The following is a 23,872-nucleotide window of genomic DNA, read 5'->3' on the forward strand; positions in this document are numbered from 1 at the left end:
GAAAGCAGTTAGAGCTTTTGTCTCGGGAACACGTCCGTGCTTGTAGTAGTGACTTGTAAATTGGTTGCTATTGCAAACACTGGTTTACAGTGTATAAAAACCCGCTGCAAGTAACTGTATGAAGATTAGGGATGAGTTTAGGTAATTTCAATATTAGTTAGAGGGAATTGCTTGTTCCAACTTCTGTCTCTAAATTTTTTTTTGAAAATTTAGTAGCCATACATTTGCCATAATGAACTCTAACGTTCAGGAATTTGTTAGTGCGCCGTCCGAAAGCTTGTTCAATGATTTAACCAAGGATCAACTGTTAGAACTTGCAGAATACTACGAAATTAATCTGATGAGTCAAGATAAACGTCTAAAAGACCAGGTTAAAACCTTGGTAAAGACAGAGTTAATTGAACGTGGTATTCTAGAGTCTAAATCTTCAGAGGACCCGTTAACTTTTGTCAGCGCGACATCAACACAGTCTCATTTAACATTTGAACAACAAAAGCAATTGTTGATCATACAAATGGAAATGAAAGAAAAGCTGTTAGAAGCGCAAAATCGCATTGAGTTTTCTAAAATCCAATTGCAACAGCAACAACTTGAACTTGAGCGTTATCGTTTGGATTTAATACGAGATGGTAAACTGCCTTTAACTGGAGAGTCAGAACGTGGTTCAAGTTCATGCAAGTTTGATGCGGTGAGAAATATGAAGTTAATTCCTAAATTCGATGAAAACGAGGTTGATCGTTTCTTTTTATTGTTTGAACGTGTTGCGGATGCGCGACGTTGGCCAGATGAAGAGCGAACGCTCATGTTGCAGTCTGTATTTACAGGCAGAGCCCAAGAAGCGTATTCTTCCCTTAGTTTAGAGGATGCTTCTGATTATCAGGCTGTAAAAGCAGCAGTGTTAAGGGCTTATGAATTGGTTCCAGAGGCCTATAGACAAAGGTTTAGGTCCTGGAAGAAAAGTGAAAAGCAGACGTATGTTGACTTTGTACACGATATTTCGGTGTATTTTAATCGGTGGTGTGTAGTTTCTGATGTAAAAACACTTGACGATTTAAAAGAATTAATGGTGCTTGAACAATTCAAGAGTTCCATTTCAGATCGTATTGCAACGTACATTAGCGAGCGCAAACCTGACACTGCGTATGAGGCGGCCGTCATGGCTGATGAATTTTCATTCTCTCATAAAACTGTTTTTGGTTACAGGTCCGGTGAAGAGAATTTTAAAAAAGATCCGTGGCAAAGTTCGAACAAATTGTCCAGGTTTATGCATGATTCATCCAATGCACAGTGGCATAGATCTATTGAAGAAAAAGACAAAGCGGATATGTGTAATTATTGTCATGAGTTTGGTCACTGGAAGAACGAATGCCTGTTATTGAAAGCAAAAGCTGACAATTCTAAAGTGAAATCTATACCTTTGTCTCCTGTAAAGTCTGTGGCTTTGGCTGTGACCGTTTCAACAGTGAATAATGTGCAAGAAAATTGCTCGCCACGTGTTTCAGCGTTTATGCCTTTCGTTACAAAAGGTTCTGTTAGAATGGTAGATTCCACACAAACTGTACCAGTAAATATTCTACGTGATACCGGATCAGCAGAAACCTTTGTGTTGGAGTCTGCGTTGCCTTTTTCATCTGATTCTTACACTGGGAATAATGTGTTGATTAAGGGCATTGGCCTAAATGTTATGTCTGTTCCACTTCATAAAATTGTTTTGCAATCTGTGTTGATCCAGGGAGAAGTGGAAGTGGCTGTTTGTTCTTGCTTGCCTGTGGAAGGAGTACAGGTAATTCTGGGGAATGACTTGGCTGGTGATCGTGTCTGGCGGAATGATTCACCTATAGTGGTTACACCATGCCCGATGATCTTGAAATCAGATAGTGATGAGAGTTTGACTTGTCCGTCAAGTGTATTACCTTGTGTGATAACACGATCTATGAGTAAATCACAAGTTGAGGTAAATCCTGGATCTGAAAAGCTGGTGAGTGAATCTCTAGAAATCCCTTCAATTTTGTCAGTGTCACGTGATGAATTGATTGAAAAACAAAAAACTGACTGGGAAAAATCTGATCCACCGAAAAATGTTTTGTCATATGTTAGTGATTTTGAGGCGAACCAATTGGTGAAGGCATTTCTGCACAAATCTCAAGGTCGAATGAAACTACTTTTTGATCGTCGAACAGAGTCACGTTCATTTCAACCTGATGACCAGGTACTAGTGGTGTTGCCTGTTGTTGGGTCACCGTTTCAGGCTAAGTTTGTTGGACCATATACTGTTGCTCGGCAGATTTCTGATCTGAATTATTTGATTGATAAACCAAAAAAAAAAAAAAAAAAAAAAAAAAAAAAAAAAAGATGAGATTGTCACGTAAACTTGTTAAAGCCTTGGTTTTAAAGATTTCGATGACCTTATGATAAATGAAAACAAAGTTGGTATGCCTGATTATTTTATTAAATCTGTTATGCTTGCAGATTTATCCATCAATAATGACACTGTTGAATTGGTTCCATCTCCGGTGGGTGGGGAGGAAGGTGAAATCTGTCCGGGAGATTGTGTTCTTCAGGCTCATCTTAAATTCGGAAGGATTGATTTCTTTACACTTTTGGTTTGGTCATCTAACGAATGTACAGCGTACTGGTTTGATTAACTTGATTGCTGAGTATTGTTACATTGTTTTCTGAGACTCCTTCTACAGGTCTAATAGTGCACAACATTGATGTGGAAGATACAACTCCAATCCATCAGCGGTATTATCGAGCATCGGCTAATAAGAAAAAACAATTGGATGAGATGGTGTTTGTTTCTTCAGAGTTAATCTTTGGATATACACCATATTAAAGGCGTAGAGAAACTGCTGATGTTTTGTCCCGTGTTCACGTGGTTTAAATATTTTGAAGTTTATATTTTTTCTGACTTTGTCTCTCTCTGTTTCTTTCTTAATTTTGCTTCCTAGACGTTGGGTTGCTGAAAGACGGAGAGTTGACGGGATTAGGGAGAATTTCAGGCTGAGCCAACTATTGCTATTTGGACAAAGTGAATTATGGGAGTTGTTGTTTGCTTAAGACCATTTGCTCTTCTTTTTAGGGGGGGTGTGTGACGAGTCTCCGTTGTTCCTGCTCTGGTTAATTGGTGTGTCTAGCTGGGAGACTCATCAGGATAACGATGTACACCTGTGCAGGGCCATCAGGAGAATGATGTTCACCTATGTATATAAGCTTGGGCTTTGAGAATGTTGAGTGTGCTTCGGAGAGCTCCAGTGCTGAGAGACGTCGTGAGACTTGTTTTCTCTCGTTTGTTTTGTGTTTGGTTTGATTATGTTTTCTTTTGTATTTACTTTGAGCTTGGTTCTGTCTGACACTTTAACATCGTTTGTCAGACAGGAATTGTTACTTACTTTGTAGTTGATTTCCCGTTTTACCTATTTTCTTACTTATGTTAATAAAAACTTGTTGCAACCTTACCAACCTTTATTAAGTCCTCCACTTATTTGTCACGGCTTTGAGCCGGTCGTGACAATAGCTCGTTACCAAATCAAACTAAATATATTTTAAACTTTACCAGTATCGATATGCTAGCTTGATAGTGAGTACTAAAAGAAATCTTATGTTTATATTTATAGTGATAAAGTTAGGTATTTTATTACATGTGATTCTGACATGATGTCACTGCATGCACTGCGCTCCTTCCTCTCCACTCGTCTCAGGTAAATAAATGCGTCTTCCAGCTGAGCCTGAGCGTTTGGCGTCGCGCGTTCATGTGTTTTGGGGGCGTGGCTTTGGAAGCAGCTCAGAAGGGAGGGGGTGGAGTGAATGGAAATAATGAGCTGTGTTTACAACAGTCGTGAGAGGTCTACATACACTCGATTTTTATACTCTCTTTTTCAGAGTACTTACATTTCAATGATGTATTGGTATATAAAGACAGTTTAAACAAATTTGGAATGTTTTTTTTTTTTTTAAATCCTACCTACCCTGCCTTTAAGCCATTAGTAGACTAATCGCGCATTTATATTAATAAGCCATAAATCAAAATAATGCGCCATTAATTGCCTATATAAAATACCCTAATCAGCGCTCAAATGCACACAGAAAGCTTCCCACAGCGCACTGGCAAATGTGATGATTATAAGTCTATCGTGAAAAAAAAAGGAGGAGACTGTCTAAACAATTTAATAATGTATTGTTATGTTTTCGGCTGCAAATATATAGTCACAATGCTGACTCTTCATCTCCGCAGTAGTGGACGCGCCTATATGCACGTTTCATACAGATTACGGATCTGAGAATATTTATTTTCCATTTGAATCTTTTCATTCAAATGTAGACATTTCAAGCTTTCTATAGATATATTACTCATGTCTGTGAGGCAAGTATACCCTGAGTTTCGGTTCATTTATGTGATGTGCTCAAATTCACTGAGACCGAATCGAGAAGAAAGCAACATAATTTTACAAAAGCACAACGTTTTGTGAGTTAAAAAAAAAAACTAGACCCTTTACAGTTTGCATTACTCTTATCTGTATTACAGAGAATTTTACGTTAAATGCAGTGATCGCGCCGGTGGCTGTATGTCATGCAGTGAGGGTGCTCTTCAAACAAACACATGAAGCGTCTAATAACAGCGCACATTTATATAGGTTAGCGATAGAGCGAGCATCTTGTAAAGTTGCTACTAAAGCCGGATCCGGGCCGTATCCAGATCAGATGGAGGACCTGCGCCTAGACACGACCACAACGCATGATGTAGTCAGCCGGATCCGGGCCGTATCCAGATCAGATGGAGGACCTGCGACTAGACACGACCACAACGCATGATGTAGTCAGCCGGATCCGGGCCGAATACAAATCAAGTCAAGTCAAGTCAAGTCATCTTCATTTATATAGCGCTTTTAACAATGTAGATTGTCTCAAAGCAGCTTTACAGAGATAAGCGTATAATTTAAGGTAACAGAGATTGTTTCGGCTTTACAGCAGAGTTAAGTTATTTCCATCTAAAGTTAGTTTTAATTGATTTGGTTCCGTTGCAATGATCATTTGTTATTAAATTAGGGGCCGCTAAGACGACACCATTCTCTCTACACAGACTTTAAACGCGAACCTGTGAGAAACGCTGATGGCGGTCACATGCGCATTTAGAATGGGTTCTATAGTTATGTGCGTTAGAATATACGCAGGTTTGGAATTCCCTACAAGCCAAGCCTAAACAAAATACTTGTCTTTCCTTATAAATTTGATAAGGAATTTTATTTTATTTGTTGCTTTGGGGTAGGACCGCAAGACGAATTTTCCCGACAACGCCTTATCTGTAGAGTGGTAGTGGGATCCTCCATAGGGAGAGACTAGTTGGCAAATCAGATGATGGACCTGCGACTAGACACGACCACAACGCATGATGTAGTCAGCCGGATCCGGGCCGTATCCAGATCAGATGGAGGACCTGTGCCTAGACACGACCACAACGCATGCTGTAGTCAGCCGTATCCGGGCCGAATACAAATCAGATGGAGGACCTGCGACTAGACACGACCACAAAGCATGATGTAGTCAGCCGGATCCGGACAGAATACAAATCAGATGATGGACCTGCGCCTAGACACGACCACAACACATGATGTAGTCAGCCGGATCCAGGCCGTATCCAGATCAGATGGAGGACCTGCGCCTAGACACGACCACAACGCATGATGTAGTCAGCCGGATCCAGGCCGTATCCAGATCAGATGGAGGACCTGCGCCTAGACACGACCACAACGCATGATGTAGTCAGCCGGATCCGGGCCGTACCCAGATCAGATGGAGGACCTGCGCCTAGACACAGCCACAACGCATGATGTAGTCAGCCGTATCCGGGCCGAATACAAATCAGATGGAGGACCTGTGCCTAGACACGACCACAACGCATGATGTAGTCAGCCGGATCCGGGCCGTACCCAGATCAGATGGAGGACCTGCGCCTAGACACGACCACAACGCATGATGTAGTCAGCCGGATCCGGGCCGTACCCAGATCATATGGTGGACCTGCGCCTAGACACAACCACAACGCATGATGTAGTCAGCCGTATCCGGGCCGAATACAAATCAGATGGAGGACCTGCGCCTAGACACGACCACAACGCATGATGTAGTCAGCCGGATCCGGGCCGTACCCAGATCAGATGGAGGACCTGCGCCTAGACACGACCACAACGCATGATGTAGTCAGCCGGATCCGGGCCGTACCCAGATCATATGTTGGACCTGCGCCTAGACACAACCACAACGCATGATGTAGTCAGCCGGATCCAGGCCGTATCCAGATCAGATGATGGACCTGCGCCTAGACACGACCACAACGCATGATGTAGTCAGCCGGATCCGAGCCGTACCCAGATCATATGGTGGACCTGCGCCTAGGCACAACCACAACGCATGATGTAGTCAGCCGGATCCGGGCCGTATCCAGATCAGATGGAGGACCTGTGCCTAGACACGACCACAACGCATGATGTAGTCAGCCGTATCCGGGCCGTACCCAGATCAGATGGAGGACCTGCGCCTAGACACGACCACAACGCATGATGTAGTCAGCCGGATCCGGGCCGTACCCAGATCATATGGTGGACCTGCGCCTAGACACAACCACAACGCATGATGTAGTCAGCCGGATCCAGGCCGTATCCAGATCAGATGATGGACCTGCGCCTAGACACGACCACAACGCATGATGTAGTCAGCCGGATCCGAGCCGTACCCAGATCATATGGTGGACCTGCGCCTAGACACAACCACAACGCATGATGTAGTCAGCCGGATCCGGGCCGTATCCAGATCAGATGGAGGACCTGTGCCTAGACATGACCACAACGCATGATGTAGTCAGCCGTATCCGGGCTGAATACAAATCAGATGGAGGACCGGCGCCTAGACACGACCACAACGCATGATGTAGTCAGCCGGATCCAGGCCGTATCCAGATCAGATGATGGACCTGCGCCTAGACACGACCACAACGCATGATGTAGTCAGCCGGATCCGGGCCGTATCCAGATCAGATGGAGGACCTGCGCCTAGACACGACCACAACGCATGATGTAGTCAGCCGGATCCGGGCCGTACCCAGATCAGATGGAGGACCTGCGCCTAGACACGACCACAACGCATGATGTAGTCAGCCGGATCCGGGCCGTATCCAGATCAGATGATGGTACTGCGCCTAGACACGACCACAACGCATGATGTAGTCAGCCGGATCCGGGCCATATCCAGATCAGATGATGGACCTGCGCCTAGACACAACCACAACACATGATGTAGTCAGCCGGATCCGGGCCATATCCAGATCAGATGGTGGACCTGCGCCTAGACACGACCACAACGCATGATGTAGTCAGCCGGATCCGGGCCGTATCCAGATCAGATGGAGGACCTGCGCCTAGACACGACCACAACGCATGATGTAGTCAGCCGGATCCAGGCCGTATCCAGATCAGATGGTGGACCTGCGCCTAGACACGACCACAACGCATGATGTAGTCAGCCGGATCCGGGCCGTATCCAGATCAGATGGAGGACCTGCGCCTAGACACGACCACAACGCATGATGTAGTCAGCCGGATCCAGGCCGTATCCAGATCAGATGATGGACCTGCGCCTAGACACGACCACAACGCATGATGTAGTCAGCCGGATCCGGGCCATATCCAGATCAGATGGTGGACCTGCGCCTAGACACGACCACAACGCATGATGTAGTCAGCCGGATCCGGGCCATATCCAGATCAGATGGTGGACCTGCGCCTAGACACGACCACAACGCATGATGTAGTCAGCCGGATCCAGGCCGTATCCAGATCAGATGGAGAACCTGCGCCTAGACACGACCACAACACATGATGTAGTCAGCCGGATCCGGGCCATATCCAGATCAGATGATGGACCTGCGCCTAGACACGACCACAACGCATGATGTAGTCAGCCGGATCCAGGCCGTATCCAGATCAGATGATGGACCTGCGCCTAGACACGACCACAACACATGATGTAGTCAGCCGGATCCGGGCCGTATCCAGATCAGATGGAGGACCTGTGCCTAGACACGACCACAACGCATGATGTAGTCAGCCGGATCCAGGCCGTATCCAGATCAGATGGAGGACCTGCGCCTAGACACGACCACAACGCATGATGTAGTCAGCCGGATCCGGGCCGTACCCAGATCAGATGGAGGACCTGCGCCTAGACACGACCACAACGCATGATGTAGTCAGCCGGATCCGGGCCGTACCCAGATCATATGGTGGACTGGCGCCTAGACACGACCACAACGCATGATGTAGTCAGCCGGATCCGAGCCGTACCCAGATCAGATGGAGGACCTGCGCCTAGACACGACCACAACGCATGATGTAGTCAGCCGGATCCGAGCCGTACCCAGATCAGATGGAGGACCTGCGCCTAGACACGACCACAACGCATGATGTAGTCAGCCGGATCCGGGCCGTACCCAGATCAGATGGTGGACCTGCGCCTAGACACGACCACAACGCATGATGTAGTCAGCCGGATCCGGGCCGTATCCAGATCAGATGGTGGACCTGCGCCTAGACACGACCACAACGCATGATGTAGTCAGCCGGATCCGGGCCGTATCCAGATCAGATGGAGGACCTGTGCCTAGACACGACCACAACGCATGATGTAGTCAGCCGGATCCGGGCCATATCCAGATCAGATGATGGACCTGCGCCTAGACACGACCACAACACATGATGTAGTCAGCCGGATCCGGGCCATATCCAGATCAGATGATGGACCTGCGCCTAGACACGACCACAACGCATGATGTAGTCAGCCGGATCCAGGCCGTATCCAGATCAGATGATGGACCTGCGCCTAGACACGACCACAACACATGATGTAGTCAGCCGGATCCGGGCCGTATCCAGATCAGATGGAGGACCTGCGCCTAGACACGACCACAACGCATGATGTAGTCAGCCGGATCCAGGCCGTATCCAGATCAGATGGAGGACCTGCGCCTAGACACGACCACAACGCATGATGTAGTCAGCCGGATCCGGGCCGTACCCAGATCAGATGGAGGACCTGCGCCTAGACACGACCACAACGCATGATGTAGTCAGCCGGATCCGGGCCGTACCCAGATCATATGGTGGACTGGCGCCTAGACACGACCACAACGCATGATGTAGTCAGCCGGATCCGAGCCGTACCCAGATCAGATGGAGGACCTGCGCCTAGACACGACCACAACGCATGATGTAGTCAGCCGGATCCGAGCCGTACCCAGATCAGATGGAGGACCTGCGCCTAGACACGACCACAACGCATGATGTAGTCAGCCGGATCCGGGCCGTACCCAGATCAGATGGTGGACCTGCGCCTAGACACGACCACAACGCATGATGTAGTCAGCCGGATCCGGGCCGTATCCAGATCAGATGGTGGACCTGCGCCTAGACACGACCACAACGCATGATGTAGTCAGCCGGATCCGGGCCGTATCCAGATCAGATGGAGGACCTGTGCCTAGACACGACCACAACGCATGATGTAGTCAGCCGTATCCGGGCCGAATACAAATCAGATGGAGGACCGGCGCCTAGACACGACCACAACGCATGATGTTGTCAGCCGGATCCAGGCCGTATCCAGATCAGATGATGGACCTGCGCCTAGACACGACCACAACGCATACCTGAAGTGTCAGCAGAGATTGTGTAAACTAGACTGTCCCCTGTGAAGGCCTCATTGATCTTCAGTCCAGTTCTTTTATTTTTTAAAGCACATTTAAAACAGCCACAGGACTGACCAAAGTGCTGTAAAAGCTCAAATAACCAAGGATTGAAAAGAGAACAACTAAGAAACTTAATTTACAATGTATTTGTACACTATAATCTACATTGTGATTACAGTTCTTCAGTTGATTCTACAGTTCTTCTGTGATCATAATCATACACTGTTCGCTCGTTGGCCAGAGGAGAACTGATGGACTGAGTCTGGGTTCTCCCAAGGTTTATGTTCATTCTTTCACTGATGGAATTTTGGTTCCTTGCCACTGTCGTCTTTGGCTTTTGTCTTGCTTAGTTGAGGACATTAAGTATTCAACAATATTATTGCTCTCCTGCACTGACACCATTACATGAGAACTGAACTGAGCTGGACGATGAGACCACGGTTTTCTCCAGAGCGGCTATATATATATATATAAATGAAGTAAATTAATAAAAAAAATTACAACAGAAATGAAACATCACTAAACTTACTTAAGCTGGACTGTGACGCTATTTTCTTCTGGAAACAAATTTTGTTGCATAATTTTCCTGTTATCTCTGTAAAGCTGCTTTGAAACAATAGTTTGTATTGTAAAAACACACACACACACACACACACACACACACACACACACACACACACACACACAATAACACACACCTCATCCCAGTGTCTCGTGTCCACATGAAGCTGCACCAGTGCCTTCAGATCACCCATTTTATTATAGATCTCAGCAGCGTAACCGTGGTGATCGAACTTCTTGAAGAACACAGCACATCTGGACAGCGGCTCGCGCTCGGCTTTATCCAGTTTACGGGCCACATCCATCAGCCTAGAGACACAGAGGAGGCTTTACGCTAGTCTGTATAAAATACAATGAGTTCATTTACACATACTGTCTAACAGGGGACCTTGGTGCCGTTACACACTCACCAACAGGGGACCGCCTGGCCTAGTGGGGACATTTTTCAAGTCCCCTGTTGGTCACTGAACTTGAGGTCTTCTCGGGTCCTAAAATCTGTACCCGACCCAAATCGAACCGAATCACTTATTACCAGAACCCGACATGCATAAATATATATTTTGATGGTAAAGTATGACATGTTTGGTTGCCTTTACATTTAACAATATTTCGTATTCTGACTATCTCTGAATGTAATAGCAATGTTCATAATAACACTAAAACACCAGTTCTTGCCATAAAATACACTGTAAAAAGAATTTGGAGAATTTGGTCAAAATGAATGAAAATGAAGAAATGGCAAAGCAACCAAATAGGTGTCAGACTCTACCATCTAACAGAGGAACTAACAGGGAAACAAAGTCATTTTGTTTAGTATAATCCCTGTTCTCTGTATAAAGTGGTGACCTGCCATACCTTAAAGAGGTATTTCTGCTTGATTTAATCCATAACACTTGGCATAAAACATACACTGTAATTCGATTTTTGAGGTCAAAACTCATTTTTATGTTGATTCTTTCATTGAAAATATAAAAATATGAAATCGGTTGGTTTAACATATAAAGTGTCAGTGTTAAAAGAAATTCAGTTCACATAATGTAATTTTTCAATGCAGCAAGTCAACATAAATTTTAAGCTTTGACCTCCAAAAAAAAAAAGGGTCCCCTGTTTGATAGCAAATTGCGACATCTGTTTAGCAAGATTTCCCATTCTGACCATCCATTTATTCCAACCAACCGATTAACTGATTCTCTAAGTGAACACAGTTCAGTCCTTTATTCTTTTTCAATTTTTAGGGACTGCGTAACCAAGCATAGAAAGTATCTATGAAGAGAGGGCGTTTAATAAGACAAATAATATTATGAATGATAAGAGGATCTTCTCGCCTCTGCCTTTGAACTGTTACCGCCGGGCCGCCGGTATTTTTCATACACTGTTGTATGAAAAACAGATTCAAATGGTCTATCTTCAAAAAATGTAAAAAAAACTTTTTTTTTAAAAAGCGGTGGTTTGGTCATTCGTTTTTTTTTACAACATTAGATAATTATATACTCATATTAATATATAATTATATATATATATATATATATATATATATATGTATGTATGTGGCGAGCAGGACAAGGCCGAGGGAGAGTGGCACGAGATTACTGATTACTGACGTGATTACTGATGAGCGACTCCTGCGCGCCGGTCTCGTATCTCTCACGGAGGAGCGACGACAGAGGAGATCGAGAGAGGACAGGCCTGGACTTGTGTTGTGTTGTGTTTCATTGTGACAGCAGTCGTGCGTGAGGGGCTGCTGTCTTTTACTTTCGTTTTGTATTTGTTTTATTTGTATCATTAAAATGTGTTTGAATGTTCGCCGGTTCCCGCCTCCTTCTTCCCACAAGAAGGCTATGAGAGTCCCCTGTTGGATAGTTAGACATCGGTCAGAGATGCAAGTCCCCTCTTGGCATGTTTTTTAAAAAAAATTAAAATGCAAATTTTTAATTATATTACGAAAAAAGACCTTAAAAGAAAATTCTGTATGCCATTTTTGTTCCTTCAAAATGACCAGAAACACTAGTCCCCTCTTGGCCATTGTAGACCTATAGTCCCCTGTTAGTAATATAGACGTACGTGTGTGTGTGTGTGTGTGTGTGTGTGTGTGTGTGTGTGTGTGTGTGTGTGTGTGTGTGTGTGTGTGTGTGTGTGTGTGTGTGTGTGTGTGTGTATGTGTGTGTGTGTCTCACATGTCCATCCAGCCATGTTCCCCGATGATCTCGATGGCCTTCATGTGTTCTCCTGCTGTCAGGTACATGTCTGCCGCCGCTCTCGGCTCTCGGCTGTTCTTCGCCCAGTCCGCCTGCTTCTTCATCAGCAGTTTACTGTCCTTGGGATCCGCTGAGCCGAGGAAGTCCTTCACACACACACACACACACACACACAGTGAGTACTTAATATCAAGTGCTTGATTGTTTAATGTAAGTGCAGAGCAGTTAAACAGACTGTTCTATAAGTTACGCTGACAGAAAGAGTCTGTGACTCATGTGCATACAGACAGATCAGACACACACACACACACACACACATATTCGACAGTGGTATGCGTCACACACCTTGGCGTACTCAAACATGCGCAGGTCGGTGTACATGCTGAGCGCTCGGCTGTCCTGCCCGCTCCTCCGGTAGAGTCTGGCGGCCTCGTGGAACTTGCCCTGATACGCATGAACATCTGCGAGGAAGAGCTGGTGATCACTCTCACCCCTTCTCTTCCTCTCCTGCGCACACACACACACACACACACACAGAGATGAACATCTGCGAGGAAGAGCTGGTGATCACTCTCACCCCTCCTCTTCCTCTCCTGGACACACACACACACACACACAGAGATAAACATCTGCGAGGAAGAGCTGGTGATCACTCTCACCCCTCCTCTTGCTCTCCTGGACACACACACACACACACACACACACACACACACAGAGATGAACATCTGCGAGGAAGAGCTGGTGATCACTCTCACCCCTCCTCTTCCTCTCCTGCGCACACACACACACACACACACACACACAGAGATGAACATCTGCGAGGAAGAGCTGGTGATCACTCTCACCCCTCCTCTTCCTCTCCTGCGCACACACACACACACACACAGAGATAAACATCTGCGAGGAAGAGCTGGTGATCACTCTCACCCCTCCTCTTGCTCTCCTGGACACACACACACACACACACACACACACACACACAGAGATGAACATCTGCGAGGAAGAGCTGGTGATCACTCTCACCCCTCCTCTTCCTCTCCTGCGCACACACACACACACACACAGAGATAAACATCTGCGAGGAAGAGCTGGTGATCACTCTCACCCCTCCTCTTCCTCTCCTGGACACACACACACACACACACACACACACACACACACACACACACACACACAGAGATAAACATCTGCGAGGAAGAGCTGGTGATCACTCTCACCCCTCCTCTTCCTCTCCTGGACACACACACACACAGAGATAAACATCTGCGAGGAAGAGCTGGTGATCACTCTCACCCCTCCTCTTGCTCTCCTGGACACACACACACACACACACACACACACACACACAGAGATGAACATCTGCGAGGAAGAGCTGGTGATCACTCTCACCCCTTCTCTTCCTCTCCTGCGCACACACACACACACACACACAGAGATGAACATCTGCGAGGAAGAGCTGGTGATCACTCTCACCCCTCCTCTTCCTCTCCTGGACACACACACACACACACACACACACACACACACACACACACACACACACACACACACACACACACACACACACACACACACAGAGATGAACATCTGCGAGGAAGAGCTGGTGATCACTCTCACCCCTCCTCTTCCTCTCCTGGACGCACACACACACACACACACAGAGATGAACATTTGCGAGGAAGAGCTGGTGATCACTCTCACCCCTCCTCTTGCTCTCCTGGACACACACACACACACACACACACACACACACACACACACACACACACAGAGATGAACATCTGCGAGGAAGAGCTGGTGATCACTCTCACCCCTCCTCTTCCTCTCCTGGACACACACACACACACACACACACACAGAGATGAACATCTGCGAGGAAGAGCTGGTGATCACTCTCACCCCTCCTCTTCCTCTCCTGGACACACACACACACACACACACACACAGAGATGAACATCTGCGAGGAAGAGCTGGTGATCACTCTCACCCCTCCTCTTCCTCTCCTGGACACACACACACACACACACACACACACACACACACACACACACACACACAGAGATGAACATCTGCGAGGAAGAGCTGGTGATCACTCTCACCCCTCCTCTTCCTCTCCTGCGCACACACACACACACACACACACACACACAGAGATGAACATCTGCGAGGAAGAGCTGGTGATCACTCTCACCCCTCCTCTTCCTCTCCTGCGCACACACACACACACACACACACACACACACAGAGATGAACATCTGCGAGGAAGAGTTGGTGATCACTCTCACCCCTCCTCTTCCTCTCCTGCACAAACACACACACACACACACACACACACACACAGAGATGAACATCTGCGAGGAAGAGTTGGTGATCACTCTCACCCCTCCTCTTCCTCTCCTGCACAAACACACACACACACACACACACACACACACAGAGATGAACATCTGCTCATCTCAAATGATTGGAAATATGATCGTTTACCACCTTTGTGTGACAACCGCTTATTTGAATCGCAATTACCATCACTATCCCTATTAAAATCCATTTTGTAGTTGTCTATCGTCCCCCAGGTCAGCTTGGCAGTTTCTTGGAGGAGCTTGATGTGCTACTCTCATCCTTCCCTGAGGACGGTACTCCTCTCATAGTTCTTGGAGACTTCAACATCCACCTAGAAAAGCCTCAGGCTGCTGCTTTCCACACTCTGCTCGCCTCATTCGACCTCAAGCGAGTATCTACTGCGGCTACTCACAAATCAGGTAATAAATTGGACCTTATCTACACACGCTACTGCTCCACTGACCATCCACTGGTCACTCCACTGCACACCTCAGATCACTCCTCACTCTCAACATCAACCTGCCACAGAACACAACACACACTCCTCCATAGGTCATCTGCCACAGAACACAACACACACTCCTCCACAGGTCACCTTTCGGCGAAACCTACGCTCACTGTCACCCTCTCGCCTATCCTCTCTAGTCTCATCCACACTTCCTCCACCTGATCAGCTTTCAACACTAGATACTAACAGTGCAACTGATAATCTTTTCTCCACTTTAACATCCTGCTTGGACAACTTCTGCCCCCTTTCCTCCAGGCCAGCCTGCGCCACACCCTCTGCCCCCTGGTTATCTGATGCTCTCCGTGAACATCGTTCGGAACTCAGGGGTGCAGAGAGGAAGTGGCGCAAATCGAAAGATCCTACTGACCTTGGTCTTTATCAGTCCCTCCTCTCTTCCTTCTCTGCTAATATCTCTACTGCTAAAATGACTTACTATCACAACAAAATTAACAATTCTTCTGACTCTCGCATACTTGACTCTCTTCTCAACCCTCCTCCTCCTCCTTCATCAACACTAACAGCAGACGATTTTGCCACATTCTTCATAAATAAAACAACCACCATCAGTGGCCAATTTACCAATCCACAAACTGACACACACATTCTACCTTCCTTCTCTCTACTTTCAGAGGCAGAAGTCTCCAAACTCCTCCTTTCCAATCGCACTACCACCTGTCCGCTTGATCCTATTCCCACTAACCTACTTCAAGCCATTTCATCCTCAGTTGTACCCGCACTCACACATCATAAACACCTCTCTTCACACTGGTACCTTTCCCACAGCATTTAAGCAGGCTCGTGTAACCCCACTGCTTAAGAAACCCACTCTACATCCAGCACATCTGGAAAATTACAGACCGGTATCTCTTCTTCCATTCGTCGCGAAAACACTTGAACGAGTTGTTTTCAACCAGATCTCTTCCTTCCTTACACAGAACAACCTCTTGGACAACATTCAGTCTGGTTTCAAACGCGGACACTCAACTAAGACGGCCCTGCTCTCAGTAACTGAAGCTCTGAGACTCGAGAGCAGCCTCCAAATCCTCAGTTCTCCTGTCAATCCTAAAGACGAAGGGCATCTCGGGAACCGCACTCCAATGGTTCATGTCTTACCTCTCAGGTAGGTACTTTAGGGTATCGTGGAGGGGTGAGGTGTCCAAGACCCATCATCTAGCTACTGGAGTGCCTCAGGGCTCAGTGCTGGGACCGCTTCTCTTCTCCATCTACATGTCATCACTAGGATCTGTCATTCAGAGACATGGCTTTTCCTATCACTGCTACGCTGATGACACACAACTCTACCTCTCATTCCAGCCTGACGATCCGACGGTATCTGATCGTATCTCAGCCTGATTGACATTTCTGGCTGGATGAAGGACCACCACCTTCAACTAAACCTTGCGAAGACAGAGCTACTTGTGGTGCTGGCCAACCCAACACTACACCACAACTTCACCATTCAGCTAGACTCATCATCCATAACTCCATCAAGGTCAGCCAGGAACCTTGGAGTTGTGATTGATGATTGATGAACTTCACAGACCACATTGCTAGCACTGCCCGGTCATGTAGATTTGCCTTGCACAACATTAGGAGGATCAGGCCCTTCCTATAAGAGCATGCTACACAACTCCTTGTCCAGGCGCTTGTTCTATCCAGACTGGACTATTGTAACGCTCTCCTGGCTGGTCTTCCAGCATCACTGTCACACCTCTGTAACTGATCCAGATGCTGCAGCCAGAGTGGTCTTTAACGAGCCGAAGAGACATACGTCACTCCTCTCCTCACTACACTGCACTGCAGTTGCCGCTCGCATCAAATTCAAGTCACTGGCGTTTGCCTACAGAGCAACCACTGGCTCTGCTCCCTCCTACCTAAACTCTTTACTCCAGACCTACGTGCCATCCAGAAACTTGCGCTCTGCAAGCGAACGTTGTCCTGTGGTGCCATCTCAAAGAGGCACAAAATCTCTTTCTCGGACCTTCACCTGGACTGTTCCCTGCTGGAGGAATGATCTAACTCAACCAGAGCTGCTGAGTCCACAGCCACTTTCAAGAAACGGCTGAAGACGCTTCTTTTTCAACAGCACTTGATCCAGTAATGGTAAATGGTAAATGAACTGCATTTATATAGCGCTTTCAACAGACCCATGGCCACCAAAGCGCTTTACATATTGCCTCACATTCACCCATTCACTCACTCATTCATACACCGACGGCGGTGTCAGCCATGCAAGGCGCCATCCAGCTCGTCGAGAGCAGCTGGGATTAGGTGTCTTGCTCATGGACACCTCGACACTTGGTCAGGTGGAACCGGGGATTGAATATACCTATAATTGAATATACCCAATATAATTGGTAAGTTAGTACTACTAGTAAGTAATACTAACACTTTCTCTTCTATTATATTTTATTATAAAAAAAAAAAAAAAGAACATGTACTGCGTTGGATTAAACTGAGAAGGGTCACAGCACTTGCATATTGTTGTCCTACTGTTGGTTTCACTGCTTCAGCTGTTCTCATTTGTATGTCGCTTTGGATAAAAGGGACTGCTAAATGAATAAATGTAAATGTAAGAGCTGGTGATCACTCTCACCCCTCTTCTTCCTCTTCTGCACACACACACACACACACACACACACACACACACACACACACACACACACACGCACACGCACACGCACACGCACACACACACACGCACACACACAAACTCTCACACACAAAACCTCACACACAAAACCTCACACACAAAACCTCACACACAAACTCTCTCTCACACACACACACACACACACACACTCCTCCCCCACACACACACATACACAAACCCTCACACACAAACTCAATAGTTCATTGTTTCCATTCATAACTCCAGACATCAAAAGCATTTCTGAACAACACAAACTTTCTTTCTCAGAACACAAGCCGTCCTAATCACACACACACACACACACACACACACACACACACACACACACACACACACACACACACACACAGACATACACACACACACACACACACACACACACACACACACACATATCAACTCAGATGCATTTTAAAGGAACAGTTGATGTTTTTCATGAACATTCTTCCATCACCCGTTCCAAACCTGACTGGGTTTCTTTCAGTCAACACTCTAATACTCTATTAGCAGACGTGTCGGCTCCCTTCTCTCTGAACGCATGTGAATGAGCTGATCATCAGGCAAGAACAAATTCAATTAGGCTCTGTTCCAGTATATAATAAATGAACTAAATGAATCTGAAATAATAACAAAATAATTTTACAGAACAACTGTAAAATGACAATACTAATTCCAAATGTTAAACCATCGAGCTGTTATTTTGTAGCAGAGAGTTTTATCACTTCTCTTGTGTTGTGTTTGCTTCGCCTCGCCCTCTGGAGGCCGAACACGTCACTGACGCTGCCTCACCTAAGAAATGCATTTATAATTTTTTTTTTATCCTTGCATTAAATCAAATTCTATTAAAATAATAAGACACAATAGGGATGTTAACAATCAAATGAAATCAGTATCAACAAAACGCATCTTTGCAGTTCAGAGAAAACACAGAAGCTGCATCTGAAGTGGCTTTTACACAGACTGTTTTATGCAGATCAGTGGGACATGAATGCAATTAACCTGCAGTTACACATGCAGGACTGATGTTTTAAACATAAATAGTTGAATATATTAGATGATGACTAGAAATGATATTAGATTAGAATGATAATAGAAATGATTTTAAAAACAAAAAGATACCTTAATTGTTAGGGTTGTGTTTCTGTAAAGTGAGGGATATACTCGATAATGTCAGATCACACATCATTAAAACAACAAATCGCGATATTATCGCACACTACATCACACACCCGCATGGCTCAAGCTGATTGGCTCTGCTGATCCTGCAGCCAATGAGATTGCTGGCTCATCATTTAAATAGTGTGGTTCAGTGTTTCAGTCTCAGAGTTCCTCTGAACCCTCCACCTCCTCAGCTCCACCTGCCCAGATCTGACCTCTGAACCCTCCTCCTCCCCAGCTCCACCTGCCCAGATCTGTCCTCTGAACCCTCCACCTCCCCAGCTCCACCTGCCCAGATCTGTCCTCTGAACCCTCCTCCTCCCCAGCTCCACCTGCCCAGATCTGTCCTCTGAACCCTCCGCCTCCCCAGCTCCACCTGCCCAGATCTGTCCTCTGAACCCTCCACCTCCCCAGCTCCACCTGCCCAGATCTGTCCTCTGAACCCTCCTCCTCCCCAGCTCCACCTGCCCAGATCTGTCCTCTGAACCCTCCGCCTCCCCAGCTCCATCTGAACCCTCCACCTCCCAAGCTCCACCTGCCCAGATCTGTCCTCTGAACCCTCCTCCTCCCCAGCTCCACCTGCCCAGATCTGTCCTCTGAACCCTCCTCCTCCCCAGCTCCACCTGCCCAGATCTGTCCTCTGAACCCTCCTCCTCCCCAGCTCCACCTGCCCAGATCTGTCCTCTGAACCCTCCACCTCCCCAGCTCCACCTGCCCAGATCTGACCTCTGAACCCCCCCTTCCCCAGCTCCACCTGCCCAGATCTGACCTCTGAACCCTCCTAGTCCCCAGCTCCACCTGCCCAGATCTGTCCTCTGAACCCTCCTCCTCCCCAGCTCCACCTGTCCAGATCTGTCCTCTAAACCCTCCTCCTCCCCAGCTCCACCTGCCCAGATCTGACCTCTGAACCCTCCGCCTCCCCAGCTCCAACTGCCCAGATCTGACCTCTGAACCCTCCGCCTCCCCAGCCCCACCTGCCCAGATCTGTCCTCTGAACCCTCCGCCTCCCCAGCTCCACCTGCCCAGATCTGTCCTCTGAACCCTCCGCCTCCCCAGCTCCACCTGCCCAGATCTGTCCTCTGAACCCTCCGCCTCCCCAGCTCCACCTGCCCAGATCTGTCCTCTGAACCCTCCGCCTCCCCAGCTCCACCTGCCCAGATCTGTCCTCTGAACCCTCCTCCTCCCCAGCTCCACCTGCCCAGATCTGTCCTCTGAACCCTCCTCCTCCCCAGCTCCACCTGCCCAGATCTGTCCTCTGAACCCTCCGCCTCCCCAGCTCCACCTGCCCAAATCTGACCTCTGACCTCTGAACCCTCCACCTCCCCAGCTCCACCTGCCCAGATCTGTCCTCTGAATCCTCCTCCTCCCCAGCTCCACCTGCCCAGCTCTGTCCTCTGAACCCTCCGCCTCCCCAGCTCCACCTGCCCAAATCTGACCTCTGACCTCTGAACCCTCCACCTCCCCAGCTCCACCTGCCCAGATCTGACCTCTGAACCCTCCGCCTCCCCAGCTCCACCTGCCCAGCTCTGTTCTCTGAACCCTCCTAGTCCCCAGCTCCACCTGCCCAGATCTGTCCTCTGAACCCTCCGCCTCCCCAGCTCCACCTGCCCAGATCTGTCCTCTGAACCCTCCACCTCCCCAGCTCCACCTGCCCAGATCTGACCTCTGAACCCTCCTCCTCCCCAGCTCCACCTGCCCAGATCTGTCCTCTGAACCCTCCTCCTCCCCAGCTCCACCTGCCCAGATCTGTCCTCTGAACCCTCCGCCTCCCCAGCTGCACCTGCCCAGATCTGTCCTCTGAACCCTCCTCCTCCCCAGCTCCACCTGCCCAGATCTGACCTCTGAACCCTCCACCTCCCCAGCTCCACCTGCCCAGATCTGTCCTCTGAACCCTCCGCCTCCCCAGCTCCATCTGAACCCTCCACCTCCCCAGCTCCACCTGCCCAGATCTGTCCTCTGAACCCTCCGCCTCCCCAGCTCCATCTGAACCCTCCACCTCCCCAGCTCCACCTGCCCAGATCTGTCCTCTGAACCCTCCTCCTCCCCAGCTCCACCTGCCCAGATCTGTCCTCTGAACCATCCTCCTCCCCAGCTCCACCTGCCCAGATCTGACCTTTGAACCCTCCACCTCCCCAGCTCCACCTGCCCAGATCTGACCTCTGAACCCTCCGCCTCCCCAGCTCCACCTGCCCAGATCTGACCTCTGAACCCTCCGCCTCCCCAGCTCCACCTGCCCAGATCTGTCCTCTGAACCCTCCACCTCCCCAGCTCCACCTGCCCAGATCTGTCCTCTGAACCCTCCACCTGCCCAGATCTGTCCTCTGAACCCTCCTCCTCCCCAGCTCCACCTGCCCAGATCTGTCCTCTGAACCCTCCACCTCCCCAGCTCCACCTGCCCAGATCTGACCTCTGAACCCTCCGCCTCCCCAGCTCCACCTGCCCAGATCTGACCTCTGAACCCTCCGCCTCCCCAGCTCCACCTGCCCAGATCTGTCCTCTGAACCCTCCACCTGCCCAGCTCCACCTGCCCAGATCTGTCCTTTGAACCCTCCGCCTCCCCAGCTCCACCTGCCCAGATCTGTCCTCTGAACCCTCCGCCTCCCCAGCTCCACCTGCCCAGATCTGTCCTCTGAACCCTCCGCCTCCCCAGCTCCACCTGCCCAGATCTGTCCTCTGAACCCTCCGCCTCCCCAGCTCCACCTGCCCAGATCTGTCCTCTGAACCCTCCTCCTCCCCAGCTCCACCTGCCCAGATCTGTCCTCTGAACCCTCCTCCTCCCCAGCTCCACCTGCCCAGATCTGTCCTCTGAACCCTCCACCTCCCCAGCTCCACCTGCCCAGATCTGTCCTCTGAACCCTCCGCCTCCCCAGCTCCACCTGCCCAGATCTGTCCTCTGAACCCTCCGCCTCCCCAGCTCCACCTGCCCAGATCTGTCCTCTGAACCCTCCTCCTCCCCAGCTCCACCTGCCCAGATCTGTCCTCTGACCCCTCCACCTCCCCAGCTCCACCTGCCCAGATCTGTCCTCTGAATCCTCCTCCTCCCCAGCTCCACCTGCCCAGCTCCGTCCTCTGAATCCTCCTCCTCCCCAGCTCCACCTGCCCAGATCTGTCCTCTGAACCCTCCACCTCCCCAGCTCCACCTGCCCAGATCTGTCCTCTGAATCCTCCTCCTCCCCAGCTCCACCTGCCCAGCTCCGTCCTCTGAATCCTCCTCCTCCCCAGCTCCACCTGCCCAAATCTGACCTCTGACCCCTCCACCTCCCCAGCTCCACCTGCCCAGATCTGTCCTCTGAATCCTCCTCCTCCCCAGCTCCACCTGCCCAGCTCCGTCCTCTGAATCCTCCTCCTCCCCAGCTCCACCTGCCCAGATCTGTCCTCTGAACCCTCCACCTCCCCAGCTCCACCTGCCCAAATCTGACCTCTGAACCCTCCACCTCCCCAGCTCCACCTGCCCAGATCTGTCCTCTGAACCCTCCGCCTCCCCAGCTCCACCTGCCCAGCTCTGTCCTCTGAACCCTCCGCCTCCCCAGCTCCACCTGCCCAGATCTGCTTCAGGACTGATGTCTATCAGAGATCAGATGTGCTCCTACATTAGTCACATTCAAATCCAGACTCAAAACACATCTGTTTAACTTTGCATTTAATGAATGAGCACTGTGTCACTGTTTGTCCGACTGTTTATACTGTGTCTTATTTTAGTCTTTATTTTAAACTGTTTTAATTATTTTTAGTTCTTTCTCGTTTCTTTATTTTAAACTGTTCTTTATTCTAAACTGTTTTAATTATTTTTAGTTCTTTCTTGTTTCTTTATTCTAAACTGTTTTGTATATTCTTATTTCTTCTGTTTATTTTTAATAGTATGTAAAGCACTTTGAATTACCATTGTGTATGAAATGTGCTATATAAATAAACTTGCCTTGCCTTGCCTTGCCTATCTATTAGCATTGCCAAATTCAATAACATGCTAAAACTATTCAGAGAGTTGTCATGATTGGAATAAAATGCAGCATGTATCAGTGTGTTTAGTCATGTGCTCTGATAGCTCTGCCCCCTTCATCTACTCAAGTAAAGCTGCGAGCGCTGAGTGCATGAACTGTCCAACACTCCATGTGAGTCTCGTATTTGTATAAATACGGATTCCTAAATGTTTTTGAAAAGTACAAATCTATCCTTTACAAAAAAAAATTCTAAAAATGTGAATGATTATTGAGCAGAAAATGACTTCTATTTTAAGAATGAGTCACTAGTGAAGGATGAGATAAAGAGAGTAATGGGTCTCACTTCGATGCTGCTGATGAGCTCCAGATAGCGCAGATCTCGAACCCTGATGAACGCCTGTGAGAGACACAGAACAGGAGATATGAGTGGAAACGTTCTCATCACCTCAGGACAGAGTAGCGCTGGCTGAGCTCACTCTCTTGGCGGTGTGGAAGTCGAGTCCCTCGAGCGCCTCGGTGGCCAGATCCCTCCAGTCGCTGTCCGTCACTCCCAGACAGGCGATCTGATAGGCCTCCTGAAACATGCGGCGCTCCAGGTACTGGTACATCGGGGCCGACTGCACACAGCACAGACACAGCACACTCAAGCAGAGACTCATGCAGGACAGGCTTACTTTAGAAGATGATTATTTATTCACAGAAACTAGACGTTTACATGTGCGTTTTCCAGCAAAAATATCTAAACATTCTTAAATCAAGATACATTTAGTGGAGAAAGTCTTG

At 48.3% G+C, this 23,872-nt stretch overlaps 1 protein-coding gene across 2 annotated transcripts in view; it reads right to left on the reverse strand.

The window, feature by feature from the left end:
• Positions 1–23,872, reverse strand: part of ift122 (intraflagellar transport 122 homolog (Chlamydomonas)) — a 110,778-nt gene that overhangs the window by 28,744 nt on the left and 58,162 nt on the right. For both annotated transcript variants that reach the window (XM_081348151.1, XM_081348152.1), the window contains exons 15-19: positions 23,566–23,706; positions 23,433–23,486; positions 12,838–12,999; positions 12,472–12,638; positions 10,435–10,606 (exon numbers count right to left, since the gene is read on the reverse strand). In XM_081348151.1, coding sequence (XP_081204277.1) covers positions 10,435–10,606; positions 12,472–12,638; positions 12,838–12,999; positions 23,433–23,486; positions 23,566–23,706 — 696 coding nt within the window. The remainder of the gene's footprint in view (positions 1–10,434; positions 10,607–12,471; positions 12,639–12,837; positions 13,000–23,432; positions 23,487–23,565; positions 23,707–23,872) is intronic.

The sequence above is a fragment of the Scardinius erythrophthalmus genome (assembly GCF_964197995.2).
Source record: "Scardinius erythrophthalmus genome assembly, chromosome: 20".
Taxonomy (NCBI): Eukaryota; Metazoa; Chordata; class Actinopteri; order Cypriniformes; family Leuciscidae; genus Scardinius; species Scardinius erythrophthalmus.